The 26978-nt window shown below is 33.4% G+C and overlaps 1 protein-coding gene across 3 annotated transcripts in view; it reads right to left on the bottom strand.

Annotated features, from left to right (window-relative positions):
- Positions 1-26978, bottom strand: part of Dhc36C (Dynein heavy chain at 36C) — a 338056-nt gene that overhangs the window by 184331 nt on the left and 126747 nt on the right. For all 3 annotated transcript variants that reach the window (XM_085817779.1, XM_085817780.1, XM_085817781.1), the window contains exons 22-27: positions 26533-26673; positions 19799-20011; positions 17749-18027; positions 11982-12212; positions 5618-5830; positions 1499-1597 (exon numbers count right to left, since the gene is read on the bottom strand). In XM_085817779.1, the coding sequence (XP_085673905.1) occupies positions 1499-1597; positions 5618-5830; positions 11982-12212; positions 17749-18027; positions 19799-20011; positions 26533-26673 (1176 nt within the window). The remainder of the gene's footprint in view (positions 1-1498; positions 1598-5617; positions 5831-11981; positions 12213-17748; positions 18028-19798; positions 20012-26532; positions 26674-26978) is intronic.

Here is a 26978-nt window from a genome sequence, read left to right as displayed (position 1 = left end):
CCGCCACTTCCATACCTGTCCCTTTCAATGAAGTTCGAGGGATGATTGCGGCTTCTCCGCTCTCTCCAGATGAGTATGCGATGAGAATTGCTACTCAGACTGAATCTGCTCTCATCTGTAAAGAGTACTCGTCGCGTTCATTGTCTCTCCAATTCCGGTGTTCCCGGCACCAGAGAGAACGCCTTCACTGATGGGCAGGCATTAGAGGTACACACCGTACAGGGTGTTGTGCAAACAGACCACCACCATGCAGTCTTCTGGCCACGGTAAAATGCAATATCGGTCGTCCAGTCACCTGTGTCGTGTGTCTAGCGATTTCTCCTGCTGTCTGTCGCCTGTTTCTTCTGGTCTGTAAGGCAATATACCGGTCATCTGCGGGTGTGGTTCCTCGTGGACGACCACTACTAAACCCCTGGATAGCTGTTCCTGTAGTTTGAAATTGTCTCCAAAGTCGTGAAACGATGCTGTGAGCAATTCGGAACTCTGCAGCCACACTTGTCACACTGCGGCCTTCCTTCAACTTCCCAATGATTCGACCTCGGGTAAAAGCATCCAGATGTCGTCTAACAGATTGATTATTCGCCATTTCTCGCTGAGGCAGCAACTCGGTGTGATTTTAACTGCTATACCACGTGCAATCTCTTTGCCAGAAATACTGATCTTACACCGACAACATGCTTTATACTACTCAGACACTCCCCCATTACGTCTACCTGCATATTTGCGCATGTGCTACCGTACATCACCTTACTTAATCTCCTGATTGGTCTTTCTGTCCGCTCTGTCTCTTCGTTCAGCTGATATGCTAATTTTTCGACTTCGTCCTTAATTTTTGCACACCAGTGTAATTCCTTACTAAATGTAGTATTTCATCTCGATGTACTCCGTCTTTGATATGATTTAAATCAAATTCCTCATCATTATAGTTTGCTTCCGATAGCGAAGAAAGTGACACAGAGGTTATTGAAAACAAAAAAATTTCGATTGACAAATTTGTCGGTATTCTCTACACAGCAATTATAGTACTTGAACAGCAGAACTTTGTATCTGAACAAGAAATTATGTCTGTTTATAGAATTAAAGAGAAAGTATTACCACATAAAAAAAGAATGAACTCAAACAACTTACATTGAAAGAAATGTTTAATAAAGTAAACAAATAAATATTAAGCTTTTTTTTTTTTTTTTTTTGTAAATTTTGATACCCTTTAGATCATAATTGTTCTTTATTTCATAAATTATGGTTTCATATTTTTAATTTTATAATTTATGCATGCCATCTTACCAGATTTAAACTAATGATCTATAATCCGGAAAAATCGATAATCCGGAATCGCCGAAGTCCCAACGAGTCCGGATTAACGACTTTTGACTGTATTTAATACGTACCTGCAATTAGTTAAATTGAAATATGGATAAACAATAATGAATAATTTAAAAATTCACTAGGATAAAATATGATTTCACATATATAAAAATAACTGAGAACAAAAGCTTACAGAAAAAAGAGGAAGATCATGCATTAAAAATTTTGGCAGATTTACATCAGTTATTGATCGCAAAACTAAAATATCTTCACTTTCATCTGGATATTTCAACTGGAAAACATGGAATACAAATGTTAATATTAATTATTACAAATGTCAAGATTTTTAGAGGGCAAAATAACAATTCAAAAATAGTGTATCAAACAGAATAAAATTATATACAGTGCAAAGTCTTTAATCTGGACGTCCATAATCCGGACCTCAAAGCTACAAACTTTCTGCCCCTGCGTAAATGCATTAATGCGTTTAATGTATAACGGACGGTATAAGCTATACTAAAATTATCTATTCCAGTTAATGTTGCAGATTGCTTTGTTCCTTTTTGCAGACTGTTAGAGCAATTTTATAAAAAAAAAGCTCGAACTTTCGATTATGTCAAAAAGAGTTTCCGATTCTGGAGCTGCGAAAGGATATACAAAGCGAAAGCACGTTTCGATGTACCGCTTCCAATAGTGAAGAAAGTGACAGAGAGGTTATTGAAAATGAAAAAATTTCGATTGAGAAATTAGTTGGTATTCTCGACACAGCAATTACAGGACCTTGAACAGTGGAACTTTGTAACTGAACAAGAAATTATGTCTGTTTATAGAATTAAGGAGAAAGTATTAGCACAAAAAATGAAGCAACTTAAACAACTTACATTGAAAGAAATGTTTAATAAAGCAAAAAAATAAATATAAAGTTTTTTTTTTTTTTGTAAATTTTGATACCCTTTAGATTATAATTCTCTTTATTTCATAAATTACGATTTCATATTTTTAATTTTATAATTTCTGCATGCCATCTTACCAGATTTAAATTGATGATCTATAATCCGGAATCGCCGAAGTCCCGATGAGTCCGAATTAAAGACTTTGTACTGTATTAATGAAAAAATTATATTTACAATAATTACATTTTGCTATATCTCTTATTATTTTATAAAAATATTAAAAGAATTTATTCAACAGTTTTCTCACATACACCCATTGGATGTACAAATACGAAGTAATACCCACTGGATGCATAAATTTCCTACATACAATATTGGATGTACAAATAAGTCTCTGCGTTTCAAAAAAAGATGGCACCAGTAAGTTATAGTTATATTGTCTGATGTAGAATGTCATATCGTACGGCTGGACATGTATTAACAATAGAACCTTAAAATATTAGCGATTTTATATCAGCATATATTTTTTTCCGCGCCAAAAAGTCGAGTTTTGAGCCGATGAATGAACATTATTTGCAGGAACGTTTGATTTGCTTCTGTAATTTGAAGAAATTTGCAGCTGAAGCATATCGAGTGCTTGTAGAAGTACATGGTGAGGTCGCCTGCCTGAAGTGAGAGAAGTTGTCCTGAGTGGTTTCAAACGTTTAAGAATGGTTAAGTTGACGTTAAAGACGAAGAACGGAGCAGAAGGATAAAAGTGCACGAACATGCGAAATCGTGTCAAACGCAACTAGAACTTACACTTGCATTATGAATGATGCAACAAGCAATTTAAAATTATTGGGAATGATTCAAAGCTAAGGAAATTGCATTCCATACGAAATGAAGCCGAGAAACATTGAATACCGATAATTTACACATGAAATGCTCCTTGGCAGGCATAAAAAGAAAGGTTTTTTTTTTTTTTTTTTTTTTTTTTTCATTGCATAGTTACTGGTGATGAAAAATGGACCAAAGAAGACAAAATCATGGGGAACACTTAATCGTGTTTCAACATCGACAGCCAAGCTGAATATTATTAGGAAAAACAAATCATGCTGTATATAAAATCATTGGGAATGATTCAAAGATAAGGAAAATGCATTTCATGCGAACTGAAGCTGAGAAACATTGAATGCCAGTTTTTTACACATGAAATGCTCCTTGGCAGGCATAAATGAAAGGCCTTTTTTTATTTTGCATTGCATAGTCACTGGTGATGAAAAATGGACCAAAGAAGATGAAATCATGGGGACCACTTGGTCGTGTTTCAACATCGACAGCCAAGCTGAATATTATTGAGAAAACACAAATCATGTTGTATATATGGTGGGATCATGTGGGTGTTATGCATTATGAGTTGCTCAAACCGAATGAAACTATTAGTGGGTCTCTCTACAGAACACAACTGATAATACTGAGAACAGCATTCAAAGAAAAATATAGTAGTAACAACATTATTCTTTTGTATGATAATGCTCATCAACATTACTCCTTCTGATTATTACAGTCAAAAGTCGTTAATTTGGACACCTATAATCCGGACCTCAAAGCTAAAAACTTTCTGCACATGCACCGCGTTGACACATCCGCATAGGCGTTTACGCGTGCGCGTAAGACCTTTACAACTGCACATATGCGTGTGCGCAAGCGCTGAATACGTTTTTGCGTGCGCGTTTTATGTGTAACGGACGGTATAAGCTAAAATTACCTAATTATCCATTTCAGTTAATGTTGATGATTGTGTTGTTCCTTAATCTTCGAATTGGATCCGGCTTATTATTTTTTGCAGACTGTAAGAGCAATTTGATAAAAGTAAACTTGAACTTTCGATTATGTCAAATAGAATTTTCGATGCTGGCGCTTCCAAAGGATCTACAAAACGAAAGTATGTTTCGATGTCCATCAAACAAAAAGCGGAATTGCTGCAAAAAATGGATAAAGACATGAAGAAGGTGACAGAGAGGTTAGTGGAAACGAAAAAATTTCAATCGACAAGTTAGTCGGTATTCTCGGCACAGCAATCACGGGACTTCAACAGCGAAACTTTGTAACTGAACAAGAAATTATGTCTGTTTATAGAATTAAAGAGAAAGTATTATCACATAAAACGAAGCAACTTAAACAACTTACATTGAAAGAAATGTTTAATAAAGTAAACAAATAAATATTAACCTTTTTTCTTGTAAATTTTGATACCCTTTAGATCATAATTGTTCTTTATTTCATAAATTACGGTTTCATATTTTTAATTTTAGAATTTCTGCATGCCATCTTACGAGATTTAAACTGATGGTCTATAATCCGGAAAAATCGATAATCCGGAATCGCCGAAGTCCCGACGAGTCCGGATTAACGACTTTTGACTGTACTTGTTTCGATTGATGATAGATGACCAGCAGTGCTTCACATCACATGAAGATACCAAAAATTGGGTTCATTCGTGGATGGCCTCGAGAGATGAAGCATTCTTCAGAGGCAGTATACGTATGCTGCCAGAAAGAAGAGCGAAAGTAATGGCTAGCGATGGACAACACTTTGATGAAAACATAACATATAGTTTTTTCATAATAAATGCCGAATTTTTGAAAAATGGTGGAGAATTATTTGCACTCCTTACACAATTATCTCAAATAAAGTTTTAAACTTTCTCATTAATTTAAAAAATTACACGAATATTCATTTTTGAAAAAAAAAAAAAAAAAATAAATAAATTAGAAGCATTCATGGCAAAGCAACAAAATAAAAATTATCTACGTTTCACAGTATATTACAATATTACTCTCCTTTTAAAATTTTAAATACATATGTAGTGATCATATGTAGTTAGTTACTTGTTCATGTTGCTTTATATTAATACCGATGAGATGTGCAGCATTGCATGAGGCCCCCATCTATTAGCACTGATGAGAAGCGCAACATCCACAAAGTTGGTATGCACTTGGGTTTTGATCTTGGGTCTGTTACACGCAGTTGAATACCAAAATGCTATTGCAAAAGAGCTCTCATGTGGTAGATTTTGATATTTGAACAGCTTTATAATGCAATCATTTGATTGGCTTCTGACAAGGCTACACATTTCATTTACTGAAGATTAAGCTTAGCAATGTACTAATAATATAAATCTGCTCTACTATCATATAAATCAGACATTTGATATGTACACTTTAAAATAATTTAAATAGACATTTGTAAGACTTGATGATAATATTCCCCTTACAGACCATGAAACCACATTAAAATAAAACAGGAACTTCCCCAAAAACTTGAAACTAAGAAATTAAAAAGAGATCATGAATTACTATTATCAGTATTTTTTAGTTTTAAATGAAAGAAAATAAAATCATACATAACAGCAATATATGTGCAATACCACTTACTTTCAAATTCCCAGCAGCAGTCAGAACAGATTTAACAGCTCTCATACCATAATCATAATGACTCTGTGAAGATAACTGTTCAGAACAAAGTCTATAAGTAGCAACTATTTTAACAGCTAAAGGTCTTGCATTCACAAATCCACAAGAGTAAAGAACAATTTCAGATATAAGTGCATAGTCAGGCACCATCATAGCAACTGGGCGAAAAAGGGCCTAAACAACAAACTTCGTTATGTATTTGTTAATGCAAAGAAGAAATAAACATACAGAGAAAAATATCGTCAATGTAATAGTTGAAAGTTAAATTTTAATTAGATAAAAATTTTTTTTTATAGTGGAGAATGAGGATAATTTAGTTACCCAGCACACTCTCATTAACACAAGTCTCAAGGGGGACCCCCCCTCCCCCCAAAAATCAAAAGTTTGTTATGTTTTGCAATCACAAAATAGTGTCCAAACTTTAAAGTGAATTATTGCTAAGCATAAAATACCAACTGAAACTTTAGAAGGGTGCTAAAGACCCTTTTATTTAAAACTAAGAAGTAATTTAACACAGAAGATACACCTGGTACTTATAAATCAGATTATCACTTGTGGCGATGTAACCTAAAGTAACAGTCAAATGTAAAAGTTCAAATTCAAGTAATCTAACAGCCAAAGGCTACAAAATGCAATCTAACGCAAAGTTAGTCCATAAATCTAACTGCTGTGTAGATTTAATATCAGAAATTATAATGCAAGGCCAAAGATTACAAATCTTACCTAAGCTAACAACCTAGTTATGTGGTCTTGAGAGGCAGAAAATGCTCTGTCTTACAATCTGAAATCCTCATCTTAAATACACATGAGCTAGTTTGTACTCTTGTATGAAAATATAAAACAGTAAAAGTCTAAATCACAAAATAATTGGTTGGTTAACATAAAAGAATCCTATAATGTTCCCTGCCAGAATTTAACGACCTTGGCAAGATTTTAAATTCTAAACCTACTTTCTATAATCAACAGCTCACAGATTAATTATATGATAGATGAGTCTCCCCAGGATAATTCATCAGGAATTTATATTTTTTTAATTTTTATCAACATCTGCTCTCCTTCCGGTCATCTAGAAGGAAAAATATTTTAGCACAAAAACATGACATATTCACTTCCCTTTTAACTTCATATGGAGAACTTTTACTTGTGTATTCCTTCTAGATGACCCTGTTCTCCCCCTACTCTCCAGCAAAATATACTAAATGGAAGAGTGTTTGGTATTATAGAAGTCTATCAACACTACCACCTGACCGAAATACTACTGCTTTAGACACACTAGATCTCAAGAACACCTTAACCCTTTAACTGTCAAGTTATTTTGATGATTTGGGTACACAAATTGTCAAATTTTTTTATTGCAAAAATCAAATGTTTAGTACAAAATAAAATATTCTTAAGTAGTTAAAAATTGATATTTTGAAGTACATGGGTAAAATTTTTAAAGTTTTGTAGCCGCTGCATATTTGCTTGAGGCGGCTGCCACTCAACATGGCAGTTGTAAAGTTCGCTTCTAGTGGAGCATTATTTTCTAAAAATGAAAAAAAATTATTATTTTCTAAAAAAGAAATAAATATAAGTGAATATCTATTAGTAGTTCCGTAATTCAGTCTTGTGTGGTACAACTGGAAACACTTTTCCAAGCACAAACGAACTCCACAATCACTACACCAGAATCGTGATTCCTTCCTTATCTTTTCCTCATTTTTATCCTTTTTCGAACAACACACTTTGCACTGTCTTGTAGGCGCACGTTTCGCAGGAGTAGGAGGAATATGGGATATGAAATGTCGTTCAGTAAGACGGGCAGGGTTATCTATTGTAGGTGTTCTGCCAACATTCTTTTGTCCAGAAGCTGCATCATCATATTTATGTAAAAGCTCTTCTACAATTTGGATTCGAAATTCTAGAAATGTAATATGTTTCCCAACTACATTTTTATAGAGCAAATATGAGTTCCAAAGTACATTGTCTAGTAAATGTAAAAATATCTTTTTATAATATTTTTTCTGACGTTTAACGGATTGTTGGATGAAAGGATATTTCCTAATCACAGCGATCTACACCACCCATAGTTAGACTGCAATTAGAAACAATCTTCGCCTTGAGTATATCTCCATTTTTTTTATTTTTGAGGCTGACCATGGAAGTATCATGAATACTGCTCATCAAACACACATCCTTCATCTTCGGCTGAAGAATCTATATCATCTATATAACGTTTCAAAGAACTGGACGCCATTTTACAACAAAAAGATCCCATGCACTTTGAACCAAAGAACTTTTAACCTCTAACCTTTGAAATCTTCAGTAAAGTGCTGTCATCTATTGAACTGAGCGCACATTAACTTTTCCCGAGATACAGTCGGGTTTGACAAAGAGATGAAGCCGAAATAAACGTCTCCCGATATATATTCGGGTATAACAATACGATGCACTCAAAAAAAAAAAAAAAAAAAAAAAAAAAAATTACCCCGAGTAATACTCGGGCGTGACATTTTAAAACACCAGTGCTGTGCCCGAGATTACCTCGGGCATGACAGTTAAAAGGTTAATATAATTAAGACACAATAACACGCCGAACAATTATTAATTTGGAAGTCAAACAGCAAAAATCAGCGTTATATTTTCAAATTTTCACAGGACTAATTTCGATGGTTTTACCGAACCATCATCCTCAGCTACAAAAGCCCAAATGAACGAGATAAGATATAATGATTAGATAAGATAAGAAAGTCTGGACAGGAGATAAGCTACTGGCACCATCTGTTAATGAAACCAGAACTAAAACATAATTTCTTTAAAGCTGAAGGCAAAGATGGATTGGAATTAGGGTCGTTAACTAGAACAGAAAGATTTTTTTTAATGTGAAATGCCTCTAGAAAATCCAGTTCACCAATGGAAGATGTTTTTTGAATAATTTTGCAGCTGAGGATGATGGTGTGTGATGAAAGTGTGATTTTCAGACCAACAATGTTGGGCAACAGAAGACTTCTGTGTTTCCTTTTTTCTAACATATGCCTCATATTCCATAAAGCGAAATTTTAAGGCTATCTTAGTTTGGCCAATGTAAATTAATGTATCTTAATATGGTAAATAAAATACAGCAGAAAGTCTTTAATTCGGACTCGTCGGGACTTCGGCGATTTCGGATTAGGGGTTTTCCGGATTATAGATCATCAATTTAAATCTGGTAAGATGGCATACAGAAATTATAAAATTAAAAATATGAATCCATAATTTATGAAATAAAGAGCAATTATGATCTAATGGGTATCAAAATCAACAAAAAAAAAAGCTTAATATTTATTTGTTTACTTTATTAAACATTTCTTTCAATGTAAGTTGTTTAAGTTGCTTCGTTTTTTTGCTAATACTTTCTCTTTAATTCTCTCTTCTATAAACAGTCTCTCTTCTCTTTACGTGCATTAAACGAGCTTGCGTAAATGTATTATGCGCATGCGTAAAGGCATAATGCATTTACACATGTGCATAAATGTATAATGCATTTATGCATGTGCATAAAGTTTGTAGCTTGAGGTCAGGATTATAGATCATTCCGGATTATGGACGTCCGGATTAAAGACTTTGTACTGTACTAGGTGACCCCCAAAGTCCGTTAACATTTGAAAATTCAATAAATTATAGAATAATGTAGGTAACGAGGTAAAAATTAACACACATGTTTGAAATGACATAGGGTTTTATTAAAAGAAAAAAATTAAAAAAAAAAAAAAAAAGTGCAACATATGGTACTGGGCAGCAAAATGTCAGTGATGCCGCATGAGAATCGTGTATGAAATGAGCTTTACTGAGAGAGGGAATCAGTTCCTTCATGACTTTGTCACTTTTCAACCTTCACCTCTGGGTGTTAGTCACTGTGTGATGTGGACTTATCACATCAATCCTGACTGGACAATTTTTCTTCCAGGAAATGTGTAGTTCTGCTATTCGAATTATCAGTGTGACAGGGGCAAGGTATGCTAATATGTTACAGAACTGTATCATCCCTAGTCTGGCTGATAAACACCTGTTGGAAGGTATGACTTTTATGCAGGATAGTGCTCCACCTGTGAAAGATTTCTTGCAAACATCGTTTGGTGAGGATCTCATAGTGAGCCACCACTTCCGTCATGCTTGTCCTCTCAGGTCTACAGATCTCAATCTGTGTGATTATTGGTTGTGGGCAAAACAACATCTGATGGCAATTTCTCAACATACCTACAGATATGCTGTACAGTGCTGTTCACAACATTTTCCCTCGACTACAGGTATTGCTGATGAATGATGGCAGACATGATGAAAATTTGTTATAAAAAATAGTCTTTGCTAAAAATCAATTATTATGCTAATTATTGCTTTTCTTATCACATGAAGAACCATCTTTTGGCTGTGTTAAGCACTTTTTTTCCTTGCAATAAAACCCCATGACATTTCAAGCAAGTGTGTCAGTTTTTACACCTCTACATACATTATTCAGTGAACTACTAAATTTTCAAATGTTAACAGACTTTTGGGTCACCCAGTAATTCATTAAATCTGAGTACACTGGATAGCCTAATAGCTTTCATGCTGGAGTTTTAACAATGTTTGTGCACACTGCTAACTTTAACTTATTTTATCTTACCATGCTAGCTTGCACTTACACATTTCATACACACATTAAGAATTCAACTTTTACAAGCATACAAGAATATACTTTAGCATTGAACACATAGTTTACAAACAGTAACATATTTACAATTCATTTACATGAGGAAAAATGATTGAGCTTGCACCTTATATCACATGTACAGTAGCTGCTTATTTTGCAATTACACCAAACTTCCTTAAAACAGGCTATTCGACTAAAATCAGAAATCTTATACTAAACTTAAAATCATTATGATAAATATATATTTAAATTAAAAGCTTCTTGCTATATAACAAAAGTGAAATGTCCTTGCTTGAAGGAAAAACTTAGGATAAATAGCAACTGCTGGACTTTAGACATAAATAAAAAACTAAGTACTTGAAGAAATTAAATTTCACTTATGTTTTTCTCTGCTGGTAGTAGTCACTCATCTGTTTGGCAAGGAAAATCTTCTCAAGATGAATAAATACTTGTTTGTTGTACTTTTATCTGTTTCCCTGGCTGTGGCTCAACATGTATGTGACCTGAAAACTCGTGTTTTCTGTGCTCATTTCTGGAACCTTCTGAATTTTGATAGGCCCTGGATGAAATCTGAAGTTGTGGACAGCTTCCTCATCTCTAGACTGGTTGCCAGCACATGTGGTTTCTCCTGGACTCTCATCTGTTGGTTAGCCAAGCTTATCCTCTGCTTCTTTTATACTTTTTTCTTCTGTGGTGATTCCTTCTCCATTGACCACAATTGGAGTAGATGTTGAATTGAAGGTACATTGCTGACATAGTTATGCGGCAACTGAGATCTTGTTCGTTGATGTCTCAGTTGGCTCCGATTCTCTGTTGTTTGCTCACTAGATCTGGTGGATTGTTGAATTTTCTTTGTTTTTATTGAAGCTTTGTTATGCCTTAGACATGGTTCTCTTATCTTCATCAGCTCACATTCTTCTGATGTGACACACCCTGGCTTTTTCTTTTCTGCTGCATCATTTTTGGTGTTTCCACCACAAATAATTTGAATGCTCATAATATTTATAAGCTGATCAAAATTGGCCACCACATTCTCTCCAATTTCATGCCTTTAAACAATCACTGCTTCACGAATTCCTCCAATTACGAAAGGGCCTTCAAATTTAGGGCAAAATTTTCCCACCTTTATCCTCAACTGCACATGAAAGAGAATGTTTTTTTAGAACAATTTATCTCCCACCTTAAAGTCCTTCCACTTCTTATAGTGTAATTCTTGTTTTTTTTCTCACTGTATCCCAATTATGGATAGCTTTGTCGACTAATTTCTGGATATCTGCTATTTTAAATACTGTAGCCCTCTTCTGAATGAAAAATAGTTTATCCAAAGAGATAATTAACCTTCTGTCAAAACATAATTCATCTGGCATCTTCTTGATAGTATCATGTTTAGCTATTGTCAAGGCATACACAAGTTCATCGACACAGCTATCCTAGCACTTATGATATTTCTTCATACAACTATGAATAATCTTAACTATATTTTAGTTATCCTATGCGGATGTATGTAGTTTTTACTAACAGTTCCTTTTCAGTTAATGCAACTTTTCTTTACACACAAGCTGCATCATTATTTATCTATGTCACTGATATCAAAATTTTCATGACATGTGCATTAGTATTACTGCTTACCTTTAAGAAGCATAAAGGTTTCTGAAAGATATAATAAAAATGGCATACTTTTAGGTTGTCGGGAAGCTCTGAACGCCCAGCATATCCAGGATTCATAGTAATGAAAACTGAACAGGTAGGATCCAGTTTTATGTCTGTTCCTTCAAAGAGTAAAGTTTTTGCTCCAGCATTTATACCCCTTTGTATGGTCAATATTTGTTGAGCAACAACGGACAAAACCTCCAAGTCTATACGATTAAATTCATCAAAACATGACCAGGCACCACATGATGCCAATCCCTATATAAGTATATTAGAGAAACATACAATAAAAAAATAAATACAATAAAAAAGGGAATAAAATAACTTTAAATGTATTAATTTTAAAAAATGAATAAATTTTTAATAAATAAATGAATACGAATTTTAATAAGTATTAGATTTCATATATTAGTTCATTTTGGAAAAAAAAAAATATATGGTATACTTTCATGAAAATCACACGTGGAAAAAATATTTTAATGTTACAAATAGTATTATGACACTAAAGTGATACTCCTACAATATTATGCAGCTTCATAATGCATGGTTTAGTTTAGTTTGGTTTGGTTTGGTTTTTATTTGATTACAGCAAAGCACTCAAGGGCTATCTGCCTAAGTGGAGGGAACCTTCATGGAGGACTTTCTAAGGGAAACTTGTTTGTATACATGTGTTACATATGGGGAAAATATTAAACACCAAACCAAACTCCCAGTGTTCAGTGACTTCACCACTTGACCACTGGTGGGCCCTCATAATGCATATTTCAGAAAGAAAATACTGATGCTTCAGATTTATGTAGCGTATTTGTTAATTTTGCTGAAATCATTAGGCTTTATAACTTCGAGGTTAGGATTATTTATTGTTATAATATGATTGATTTCACCTTTTTGCAAATTGTAATCATGATTTGAAATATTTACAAAACATGCTCTTAAAATTTCTAAATGAAACCTATAGAATTTTATTAAAAGTTTTGAGTTAAATATTTCAAAAAATCTCCACCCTTTTGTAACATTTGATGAATTCATCTACGTCTATTATTTGTTATAATACATCACTACATTATGTATGACCCAAGTTTTCAACCATTTCCTTTATAAATTTTAGAAATGCAATCAAAATTCTTGTTTTCCCTAAGAGAAAACTAAAATTCAGATATCCTCATCATTTTCAGAGTGTTTAGGATTTTATTGAAGGATTTGATAGAAACACAACAATTCAAAATTTACCTAAATAATTTAAAAAGGTGTGGTATTTTTAAATTTGTATTTCTAGTTGTGAAATATTTCTTCACTCCATTAAGTACCAGATTTAAGACCATCATATTTAAGGGAAATTATAAAATGTAAAAATTAATCAATCTGATTTTGGTAGTGCTGCAAGTTTAAAACATAATTTTCTTTTCAAAATCGTAAAAACAACCTTGTATTTAGCGTAAATATATTGAAACACTCAATCGTTTTCGAGGGCAGCTAAAGGTCCCTCCTCATCAGGAGAAAGAAATACCTAGAAAGAAGAAAAATAAAGGGGAAGGAGTCTCAGAAACACGTGGTCCTTATCAGCACTGCACGTGGTTATAACCGGATTTTTAATCAGAGTTACACTGGCCGCCTACTTTTACTGAGCCAGGCTATCTGATCAAACATGTAACACAAAGGACAAGAAAAATTAGCGAAGTTAAAAATAGGGAGCGAGGGGCAACTGCACCTTCACACTCAAAATCTGAACTTCGAATAATGGAAAGCAACCACTGAACGAATTGTTATACCCTCTGGTAGTACCAAACGCGAGGAGGTAACGCCATCTATCGGCAAAATTAACTGAATTAAGATAGTAGAATTTTAAAGGCATTAGGAAGGACTGGATTGGACTTCAAATGATTAACTAAACCTGCTAAATCTTTGTGAATATGAAAAGCCTCAAGAAAATCCAATTCACCTATGGAAGAAGTCTTTTGGATAATTTTTGCAGACCCAAAGTCAAAATTATGGTTAAATGTCCAACTATGATACGCTATTGAAGACTTGTTAATTTCGCCTTTTCTGACATAAGATTCATGTTCCTTGATACTAAACTTCAACACTCTTTTTGTTTGGCCAATATATCTTAAACCACACTGACACGATATACTATAAATTCCCCAAGAATTCAAGACAGAAACGCAATCTTTTAGAATCGAAGGGTGAATTTTATTAATAGGGAAGAAACCGACTTGAAAATTGAATTTCTGGAGAATCCATGCAATTTTATAGCTAACAGAAGGATAAAATGGAAGCACGACAAGGTCATTAATATTATTTCTAACAGTGGAATGTCTTCTTTGATGGGAATCTGAAAATTTTTTAACGGCTTTATTAATAATCACAGGAGAAAATCCACGGTCAATCGCAACTGCTCTCAAATAATTAAGTTCATTGGTAAGCACAGATTTAGAGGAACAAACTTTAAGCACGTGGAATACATAATAGTAAAAAGAAGCCATTTTTTGCTTAACAGGGTGGATGACTTGACATGGGGTGGTAAAAAAACTGCAAAGGGTTTACGGTACACAGTGGTGCTAAAATCAGTTTCATTGCGGATTATAAGAATATCAAGCAAGGGGAGGGAATTGTTGGATTCAATTTCAAGAGTGAATTGGATGGCTGGATCAATTGAATTCATAATAGATAGAATCTTGGATAAATCCTCTTTATAACCATCAAAAAGTGCGAAAGTGTCGTCAACATACCGAATCCAAAGACAAAAAGATAGTTTATCAAATAATTTCATCTCAAAATAGTGCATATAAATGTCAGCAAGTACCAGACTGAGAGGATTACCCATAGCCAATCCTTCAACTTGACGAAAATATGCATTTTGGAAAACAAAGTGGGTTTGACTCAGAGAGACTTTTTCTTTTATTTATGAATGAAATTTTCTTTTATTTATAAAATCATACATAATGGGGAAAAAGTAGTCACATAGCACTGTTTTATTATTTTCTACCTAATTTTTAACATTTCAGAAGAGGGAATTAATTATAAAATACTGAATATTTCCTAAGAATAAAAATAAAGTAAAATTAGGCAACATACGTAGAAACATGAAAACACATACAGTGTTTACTATTTCAGCAACTAAAATTGTAACTGTTTTAATGAGTACAATTAATTTACAGACACTGAAAATGCTAAACAAACAGAACTATTAACATCTGTTCGAGGAACATTATTTAAATTTATAATAATATGAGATGAGAAAATTTTGATATTAAAAGAGGAATTAATGCCCTTACTAAACTGATTTTTAAAACACATTTAAGAAATGACTACACAAAGAAAGAGGAATTTATTTGTTAAAATTAAATTAAAAAGAATTGTATAAAAAAATATATAACAGTGTAAGATTTTTCTGCTTTGTATCATTTATATATTAGACACTGCATTTTACATATATGTTTAGACTCCACCCGTTAAACTAAATTTGCCTTAATTTAATTTGATGTATAGTTTCCAGTCACGATTAGACGTTAAAATAATTCAAAACATTAACTTATCTTAGAAATGAAATTATGATGAATAATTTGACAGATATAATATACACATATCTTAAAATTTATCATTTTATATGATATTCAGTATGATTATAGATGCACAGACTTTTATGTCTTTTATTCAGTGTTTTATGTTTTAATGCTTTAAATTTTTGGCAACAAAAATCATTATTTAAAGTACATCAGTCAGAAAGTATATATATATATAATTTTCGGATGAATATTATTAATAAAAAAAACTTTACCATAGTTCATCAGCTGATTTTAAATACAGAAATGCAAGGGTTTTCAAGTGGAAGGAGGACTAATTGAGGCTGATGTATTTTCTCTTCAGAAGAAAATACATCAGCCTCAATTACAGTCCTCCTTCCACTTACATCAGATTAAATTCTGATGTAAGTGAATTTAATTTAATCTGATGTTCTTCATTACATCAGATTAAATTAAATTCCTCTTCTTTATTTTTCTGGTTTTGTTATATATTTTCAGGTTTTAATTTTACATTTCTTTAATTCTTACTTTGTATATTTGCAGGATATTTTGAAATTTATTGATATTGAATTTCACTTTTCTTTGGGTCTTTCTGTAAAATAGGTTCTAAATTTCTTACTTTCTGTCCACATACATATATAGAAGTAAAATGTCAATATTACAAGATTTATTTACACTAATACACTGCTCGACATTGAAAATGCAACACCAAGAAGGAGTGGTCAGAAAGTGACGAAATTTATAAAAAAGACAGAGACAGCAAGCAACAATAAGATCTTTATTTCAAAATGATAGTCAGAATACAAAGCGAGAGCGGCGGCGGCTCAGTAGGATGTAGGATCACCACGAATAGCGATGCACGAAGAAAGACGTCTAGGCATAGAGTCAATAGGACTGTGGATGGTGTCCTGAGGGATGGCTCTCCATTCCCTTTCAACCATTTGCCAACAGTTCGTCTTCTGAACGAGGCAGGGGCAGAGTCTGCAAACGGTGTCCTATCACATCCCACACATGCTCGATTGGTGACAGATCAGAAGAGTACAGTGGCCAGGGAAGCATCTATATACTCTTGCAGAGCATGTTGGTAGATGCGAACACTGTGTGATCGGGCGTTATCCTGCTGAAAAATTGCATTAGGCAGCCCCAGAAGGTAGGGGATTACCACCGGCCGCAGTACGTTATCCAAGTATCATTGGGTCCTGAATATGAACTAGAGGTGACCTGGAATCATAGGCAATAGCGCCCCAAACCATTATGCTACGTTGTCGCATTGTGGAACATTCCACAGTTCCCGCTGGATTAGATCTGTCTTCACGTCAACGCCACACACGTATGCGGCGATTGTCACTGGATAAACAGAAGCGTGACTCATCTGAGAAAACGACGTTTTGCCATTCTGTCATCCACATCGCTCCAGTCTGGCACCATTCTAAACCTTGGCGTCTATGCTGTGGGGTCAATGGCAGTCTTCTTAACAGACGCCATGAGTGCAGGCCACGTTCAACCAGTCGACGGAAAATGGTTCTGGTCAACACGGGAACATCCAGGGTATCTTGCACATGCTGCAGAATCACGGTACAAAAGACTTGTGGGATTGTGGGACTGCCACAGCTTGTTGGCTGATGTGTCGATCCACGTGTGCTGATGTCACTCTGGCTGCACCTACACCCCTCCTTCTTCCCACATTTCTTTATTCCAACCATGTTCGCCATAGCCGATGTACCGTGCTTGCATCCATGTGGGTATCAGCTGCGGTTTGACGTAAGGACCAACCCGCCCTACTTAGTCCGATCATCATACCCCTCGTAAAATCATCTATCTGCTGGAAGTGCCTTCATTGATGGCAGCCTGGAATTCTCTCCTATTACACGTATCCTCTGGGACAAAAACCAATTTTCTTCGAAAATTCGTCTGGTTAACGACACGAATATTGCCCATTCTGCACATTCCTTCTCTAATATCTTACTTCATGTGCGTCGGAGAGCTGTGCATTTCACATCATTCGCATAACTCAGTGACGTGCGTCTACTCTAAAATTTGCATAAATTTCTGACCACTCCTTCTTGGTGTTGCATTTTCAATGTGGAGCAGTGTAAATCTTCTAATACTGACATTTTACTTATTTACATATTGCAGATCATAGCAAAAAAAAATGAACAATAACAATAATAATTTATTACCAAATTCACAATTTACAGAAAAAAAATCAGTTTTCAGAAATTTTAGACCTAAATTATCAAAGACATTAAAAAAATGATTTAAGCGAGAACCTTGAAAAATTTCCCTAAAGCTATGTAGTCTAATCCATCTGAGCAATTGAAAACAACACACTGCTTTGCAACTGCCTTTGCTAGATCCTTAGTTGTTTCTGTTTTACCAGTACCAGCTGGACCTTCAGGTGCTCCACCAAGATGAAGATTAAGAGCTCCATACAAAGTACGATAACAACGATCCGTCAATGGTGTTATAACTAAGCGTCCAGAATTTCCTAAATATTCATATCCATAATCCAGATAGGAATTGATCATACGTGTGGTCATGTTATTATCCTAAACAACAAAAAGTAGAGGGTATAAATAAAAAAAAAATATAAATAATTACAGAAATAAACTCTGTAAATTCAGTACATCAAACACTAAGAATCGAGCTATTTGTTGATTACTTTTTAAGTGCATCAGTAATTTAATTAAATTCAAACTCAGCAGTTTTTCCAACTTAGTAATAGTTATAACTGTCATGTACTTTAAAAATTTAAAAATTCCAATTTATATATTGTCTTAGTTTGCTGCTAAGATGGATTTACCATTCTACAATATTTTCTTTTCTTTCATATTAAGGTCCTTGGTTTCAAATGAATTTATGACAATGCTACCGTTATACCACAAAGGCATGCTGGAAGAAAGGAGAAAATATCTTATAAATCTAGTTTTTTTTTTTTTTCCCCCCCTCATTTGAAGATCTATTTTTACCCTTTTTTGACATGATATGTTTATATAATAATAAAACTGTTTCTACTACAGTCAAAAGTCGTTAATTCGGACACCCATAATCCGGACCTCAAAGCTACAAACTTTCTGCGCATGTGTCGCATTGACTTTTAAGGCTGCGAATATGCATGTGCGCATGCGCGTAATACGTTTACGCTAGCGCGTTTAATGTATAACGGACGGTATAAGCTAAGCTAAAACTATCTAATTCAGTTAATGTTTCAGATTGCGTTGTTCCTTAATCTTCAAATTGGATCTGGCTTATTATTTTTTGCAGACTGTTAAAGCAATTTTATAAAAGTAAGCTTGAACTTTCGATTATGTCAAATAGAATTTTTGATATATATTTACTAATATGTAAAGGACCTACAAAGCAAATGTATGTTTAGAAGTCCATTAAACAAAAAGTGGAATTGCTACAAAAAATGGATAAAGACATAGCCTTCATTTCTCAAACCATTCCAAAATCTGTTTATCAATTTCACGCTGCTCTGGAGCCTGGGGGGGGGACGCCGAAACGCCGCAGCACGCAATGAATTGGAAGTTAATCTGTCAGCACTATCCTTATCTTCAGGGCAGATGTTTTTATATTATTTGGCTTATAATTCTTTACTAAATGTAGTATTTAATCTCGATGTACTCCGTCTTTGATATGATTTAAATTAAGTTCCTCGTCATTATAATTCGCTTCCGATAGTGAAGAAAGTGACCCAGAGGTTATTGAAAGTGAAAAAATTTCGATTGACAAATTAGTCGGTATTCTCGACACAGCAATTATAGGACTTTAACAGTGGAACTTTGTAACTGAAGAAGAAATTATGTCTGTTTATAGAATTAAAGAGAAAGTATTATCACATAAAACAAAGCAACTTAAACAATTTACATTGAAAGAAATGTTTAATAAAGTAAACAAATAAATATTAAGCTTTTTTTTTTTTTTTTTTTTTTGTAAATTTTGATACCGTTTAGATCATAATTGTTCTTTATTTCATAAATTACAGTTTCATATTTTTAATTTTATAATTTCTGCATGCCATCTTACCAGATTTAAACTGATGATCTATAATCCGGAAAAATCGATAACCTAGAATCGCCGAAGTCCCGACGAGTCTGGATTAACGACTTTTGACTGTATATTATTATAATACAATACAGTTCAAATATACTGCTTAATATATATATATATATATATACACAGGCATACACAAACATATATCAATATACACTTATACTATATTTATGTAGTAAATTGTATTAAATAAGGAAGCATAGGAAGCCTATTTCTCTTTTTATTTACAGCTAAAATTATTTTGAAAATTATAAAATTACTTACGATCCAATAATAACGCAACTGACTCAGCCATGCAAAATCTTCATCAGATGTTACTTTAGCGTTGCATAAATATTCAACAACATCCCTGGCATGAACATCTAAAACAACTAATGCTCCAAGAGTGATTCGATTCTGCTTTGAAAGCTTCCCTCTAACTAAATTGACAATTTTTTCGATCTGCTCATTATTCAGTTGAAGGTATTGTTCTAATGCCTAGAAAGAAAGAAATAATATTAAAATAATCTCTCTTTAATATTTTTTATGAAATTTTATGCCCAAAGTTTCAAAACTTCATGAAATGACTGACAATTTGAGCATTTTCTGGCTAACTCTAAGTTTAGCCATGAGAAACTTTTGTTGCCAAAACCTGAAGTACTGGCAAATTATTGCATATTTCAGAATTTGTTGAGTAAAATGTGGTCGGATATTTCATAAAATGGTTAAATGTTTAGTTTACTTCCATTCCAATAAAAATGAGAGAAAAAAGATACCCCAAGAGGAAGAAAATAAGCGAATTTTTTTATATTCAGAAGAAACTACTACAAATTGCTGCTCTTTCATATACTATATCAGAGAAATAATCGACTAATAAATAATTTGTTTTGAATTCTATTCATAGACAAAGGAATAGGAATCATAAGAGAACCACAGGAACTATAATGCCATACACGTTATCCATTAAGAATAAGTATAAAACAGGAATTTCCTTGACTGAATGCAACAAATATCAGTAAAGTGAAAGGTTAAGTTTGGTTACAAAGTGAAGGTTAATTTGATTATGAGGAGGTATTACCAATCAAACAAGAAATTATACATTATGCAGTCTAAAGGGATATTTAAAAGGATATAGCATAAAATAAACTCCATAACCTTAACTCAAAAATTATTTGGAAAACTATGGAAATTAAGACAACATCAGAAAACTGAGCTTTCGTTTGACATGGCTTACATGAAAGATATGAAAACTAACCAGTTTTCTAATAAAAATCATAATTATTCATTGAATCTGTATCGCAAAATTCATATTGAAAGTCCTACAACAAGTTAGATTCAACCTTAATTACAGAATCAAAGTAAACTACTAAAATCAGTCTCATACTTTCATAAAATTAGGTCTGTTGAATAAAACTATTATTAAATGTTGCACTTCAAATTAATTTGCTTACTTGAAGATTATTTATTGTTATACATATATTCCTTGAAGGTTATTCTTTGTTTACGTACATTCTTTTCAGGTTATAAAAGAAAAATCAATGTAATTTATGGAAAATTACATATTTTTAAAACAAAATCAAAAGAACGTGTCATAAATGCAACATTTAATGAAGATGCAGTTATGTCATGCAAAATAGATGCCAATCTGAGAAATTTTATTCTGTATATAATAGCCACACAAATGGCACACAACACACATTTAGAATGTTGCATTTACAGTATGCAAATTTTAAACTGCCATGATGCACTTAAAATATATACATACAATTCTGAATAAGACACAACTTTTTTTTTGGACTTATGTAAGTAAGAAGTACAGCCAGAGGGCACCTGTATCACTTCAGTTTGTTGCCAGCACAAGTGCCAAGAGGTTCAGATAAGCTTTAGCCACTGACAGAAGCAGATGCACTTTAACTCCAGAAGCAAAGCCTATGGACTTTGTAATCACAAAGCAGAGAACCCTATTAGCAAACCTTCGAAAAGTGTTAGATTAACGGAGCTATCCCAGTTATATAATAGTGTCCTGCCAGAGTTTGCAAATTACTGAGATGATTAACTCTAAGGACTCTGTATGAACTTTTTATGGACTGTCATTCTTGGGGGTCTCACCAGCATCTATGTCAATACAGTACAAAGTCCGTAATCCAGACTTGTCGGGACTTCAGCGATTCCGGATTAAGGGTTTTTCCAGATTATAGATCATTAATTTAAATTTGGTAAGATGGCATGCAGAAATTATACAATTAAAAATATGAAACCTTAATTTATGAAATAAAGAGAATTATGATCTAAAGGGTATCAAAATTTACAAAAAAAAAAAAAAAAATCTTAATATTTATTTGTTTATTTTATTAAACATTTCTTTCAATGCAAGTTGTTTACGTTGCTTCTTTTTTGTGCTAACACTTTCTCTTTAATTCTATAAACAGGCATAATTTCTTGTTCAGTTACAAAGTTCTACTGTTCAAGTCCTGTAATTGCTGTGCCGAGAATACCGACTAACTTGTCAATCAAAATTTTTTCATTTTCACTAACCTCTCTGTCACTTTCTTCATGCCTTTATTAATTTTTTGCAGCAATTCCACTTTTTGTTTGATTGACATTGAAACATGCTTTTGCTTTGTAGATCCTTTTGGCAGCTCCAGAATTGGAAACTCATTTTGACATAATCGAAAGTTAAAGCTTAATTTTTATAAAATTGCTCTAACAGTCTGCAAAAAATAATAAGTCGAATCTAATTAGAAGATTAAGGAACAGCGCAATCTGCAACATTAACTGAAATGGATAATTAGATAATCTTAACCTAGCTTATACTGTCCGTTATGCATTAAACGCGCAAGCATAAACATATTATGCACATGCGTAAACCCATTATGCATTTATGCATGCGCATAAAGTTTGTAGCTTTGAGGTCCAGATTATAGATCATTCCAGATTATTGACGTCCGGATTAAAGACTTTGTACTGTATTATATCTTATCAGTTTTCTAATTCATTATAATAGCTTAGTAATAAAGTACTATATAGTTTATACCTTCATTTTGTGCTCTAGTCAACCATACCATACAAGTATTACTTCATCGATTGTGAAAGTTGGCTATTATTGAATCACGAAAATTGGTGGAAATCCTGCCGAAATTGTGCAAATGGTTCTTGTAAAATTTGAAGGAACTCACACCTCTCTGTTTAATAAACAATTAGTATTCAATCCACATCACTTTTGTGCTCTGTAAAATTGCATTTGTTGATTTCCATTGTTTCGCTAGGCCCTCCAATTTTACCAAAAGTGCTGTTTAGAATGCTATGAGAATAAACTTACTGTAGGTAATTGTTCCAATTTCTTATTGTTTTGTCAGCCATATTTAGCTAACCATATCATGTCCATTAATACATAACTTTTTAATAGCTAGATACCTTAATTTTGAAAATAATTCACTGCTTGCTGGTAGAAGGCAGTTTCTCAATTTTAATAATTCTTTCAAAATGGAAGAAAAAAATATGTAATAACAGTTCATTTATATCCTTGTTCATAAATATAAAAGGCGGCTTACCAAAAATCAATCAAAATTGCATTAAAGAAAAGTGCAGATGTTATGATTGTGTTATTAGGCCATGTTCATTCATAATTAGATCTAAATCATACTGGTTGGTGACAGTTTCACGGTCGATGGTATAATATTTAAGTACGATTTTTTTAAAAAAATTTGCCTACCTGCCTTGTTATTTTCATAAATATATCAGCTTTGTTCCCTTTTTAATAAAAGCTATAAATATACTCATTCAGCAGTCTATCATAAATTACTTTTTATAATCTGTGATCTTTATTAGAAACAAGTTTAAAGGCCTTTATTCTTATTTTCTTAAAAAAAAAAAAAAAAAAAAATCCTGTCATGTTGCAAGGAATGCATGGAAACTTTTGTTTGAAACTGTGGCTGTCATTTGCAAGAGATAAAGTGTCTAAATTTCAAATATATATTTACTTAATTGAAAAAGATACTACTTCAGATGACTCAAGATATTTTAACCCTTTCGTGTCTAACAGGACACATACGTCCCAAACAAATTTCAAAAAATACTCTTGGGATAGAAGCGCTTCTCTGTCTAATGGGAGACTTTCCCACCAGTCCTGCCAATATTTTTGAAAGTATTTTCATTCACAGAACATAGATGGCACTACCGTACATAATGCAATTCCCGCATTTTTGAAGTATTGTAGCAGCTCATTACATACTCTACGAACGTAAATAGTTTAGTTTTGGAAAATACTGCCTATTTTCGATTAAATTTTGATTTATCCCTAAATCTAAGGCCAGATAAGTTACTCACGAAGCAGATTACCTCTAATAAACTAGTAAGTGGCAAAGTTTTACTTCCGTTTTTATTATTGGGACATGTGTGTCCCTCTCGTCTTGGATAGTGGGAACACATTGTCCCAAAAGTCCTATGTGATAATTTCTCTAGATATTATATTTTTCGGTTACTTTTGAAATAGATGCTTATTATTTTTAATTTAGGCACATATTAATTCAATCTAAAATGACTCGACGCCGGGGACTTACTAATGAAGAAATCAAAAACATTTTAGAAGAGTCAGATGACGAAGATATTGATTTGGATGATGAAATAGACAATCCCGATTTTCAAGATCCAACACACAGTTTGCGGTACTCATCGATCATGATACCATTCCCCAAAATACAAAGAACAGCGATGCTTTGAGTGATACTGATACGGCATCACTTTCATCAGTTGATGAGATACCATCAGCTAATGCTTCAGGCTGCAAACAAATCTTATGGTTTCATGCAGATTCAACTTTCCAACCTCGTATGACAATTCCAGCAGAGTCATCGCCTAGTTTGTTATTCAAATTAAATCGTTCAGCTACCGAATTGGACGTGTTCCTCAAGATATTTCCAAAAAGTCTTATGATTTGGATCTCTCAATGCACAAACCAATGACTCGAAAAGTTAGGACAAACAATTCACCCTACAGACCCCTCTGAAATTATGCTTGTCCTTGGATGAAATGCTTGTCATGTCTTACAAAAGGGTGCCGAAATTCTCTCATTATTGGTCATCTATTATTGGTCCTTCTTTGGGAAACGTAGCAATAAAAAATGCTATTTCAAGAGACAGATGTAAAACGTTGCTGTCGAAACTATATTTTGCTGCACCAGAAAATGCAAGTAAAACATATTATATTGACAAGGTTGTTTCGTGCCTGAAACAAACCTTCAAACAGTGCCGAAGCGAAAGCTCATATCAAGCTATTGATGAATCAATGGTGAAATTCAAGAGGCGTTCATCCCTCAAATAATATATGCCGATGAAACCTGTGAAAAGAGAGATAAAGATTTGGCAGCGATGTGATTCAAAAACAGGATATGTATATGACATGAACATTTATTCCGGAAAAGAAACGGGTGAAGTTCAAGCTACACTCGGGGAATGGGTAGTATTAAAGCTAACAGAGACAATCCGAGGTAAAGACGTGATGCTTGCGTTTGACTGATTTTTTACAAGTAACCTGATGGATTTACCTGATGGAAACACTGAAATTTCCTGCTGTTGGTACATGCATCAAGACACGCAAAGATGTTCCTAATTTTGGAAAAAATCTAAGCAAAAGGGGTGAGGCTGAGTTTCTCGTAACTAAAAATGGAACATTGTGTGCGAGGTGGCTTGATTCAAAGGAAGTGATGATGCTAAGTAATTGCCACGAAGCTAAATACACAAAAGTAAATCGCACCATGAAAGATGGAAGCAAAGAAGAATTTGAGTGCCCTGTGGCAATCGAATTCTACAACAAAATCATGGGAGATGTAGACCTTGCAGATCAAATGGCAAATGTCTATGAATTAGATCGAGAATCTTGCAAGTGGTGGAAAAAAGTATTTTTTCGCCTATTGATGAGCGCAGTGGTCAACTTATGGATTGCGTACTGCGAACTCAAACATCGAAAAAACCCACTTCTTGATTTCATTGTACCTCTTGCAGAAGCCTTGATGGCGTCCGGAAAGCTCAACACACAGTATCAATGCCGTAGAGGAACTGGATGCCCATCCAAAATATCACGAAGTTAGTTGTTAGTGACTCAATGTTAGTGACCATCTGCCAGTAACAACAAAAACACGATGGCGGTGCCGTAAATGTGCACAACAAAAGAAGGAATCGCGCACTAAAATAATGTGCACGATGTGTAATGTCGCATTGTGCATTGATTGTTTCAAACCATACCATTCGTAATTAAATTTTTATGACTAGAAAATCATTGGTTTTCTTTACAAAATTACTCATTGAAGACTACTGGGACACATATGTCCCAGAGGTCAGGACTGATGGGACATATATGTCCCGGTCCTAAATCAGTGTTCAAAATTTTTCTAAAAATATAACATCTTAATTTTTAGCATTCTAGAGTGCCCTACTCATAGTTTATGTTATCAAAATTGTTCTGCTGTAAAAAAAAAAAAAAAATCTCGTCGCGAAAGGGTTAATGTTTAAATTCTTTACACTGGACATTTCTGAAAGAATGAGTAAATTGTTTAGCAAAAATTTAAAATTTACTGAAACTGTAGCCCTATTCAGAATTCTTAATGTATCTTAATACAAAATAAATATTTCATAGACGTGGAAACATGACCTGATTCTCTTTTCCTCGAGTACTGAGATTTTTGTTTCCCTGGTTTGTTAAGACTTTCATTTAGAATCCAAATTTCTTTCTCATATGCATAAATATGATGTAAGAGCCTTATCTTACTGCAACACTATTAGTTTCAGATACTTAACTTTTTTTACAGCCAGAATCTTCAAACAAAGTTCTTGTTTAGGATTATAGTTATGTTATTTTTCCAGTAAAAATGAATTCAAACAGACCTTTGGAAATTCATCTACTCTGCTTCAGAAGTATTAAATTATGTTTCAGAACAATTTGTATGAGCTCACTTAAATTAATATTTTGCTTCTGACATTATAATTCTAAATTGCATACACATAGACTTTTTTTTATAAACAGACCTTTTGACCTGCTTTTATTGCTTCATGCATTTCTGCAGTCCAGTAGTTTTGTGAGCAGCAAAGAACAGCTTGGCCTGGCCATTCAAGAACCCATTCTTCACGAGGTTTAGATGAATAGCCTTCTAAGGAATCAGAAACTACCTGCGCAGAAAATACAGATGTAAATTTATTTTATGACTGAAACAGAAATAATTGAATTTCAATACACTAACATTTCATAAAAAGATATGATCAAATAAAAATTTTTTAAGGAATTCTATGCATTCTCTTTAATATTTAAAATAAATTATCTTTGCTATTAAAATCCTAAAAATATGAGATAGATTTTTATGAAAATATTAATAATTTTTAATAGTAAAATTGAGAAAATAAGCACTCATTAATTACTAACAGATGAGATATATTTGGAGTGATTTTTTGATAAGTTACTAATGCAACAAAATATC

The sequence above is a fragment of the Stegodyphus dumicola genome, chromosome 5 (genome assembly GCF_044657685.1).
Source record: "Stegodyphus dumicola isolate Sdum_Otavi_A_Nest chromosome 5, ASM4465768v1".
Lineage (NCBI taxonomy): Eukaryota > Metazoa > Arthropoda > Arachnida > Araneae > Eresidae > Stegodyphus > Stegodyphus dumicola.
The sequence above is the reverse complement of the archived record's forward strand: the minus strand, read 5'-3'. Positions and strand labels throughout refer to the sequence as shown.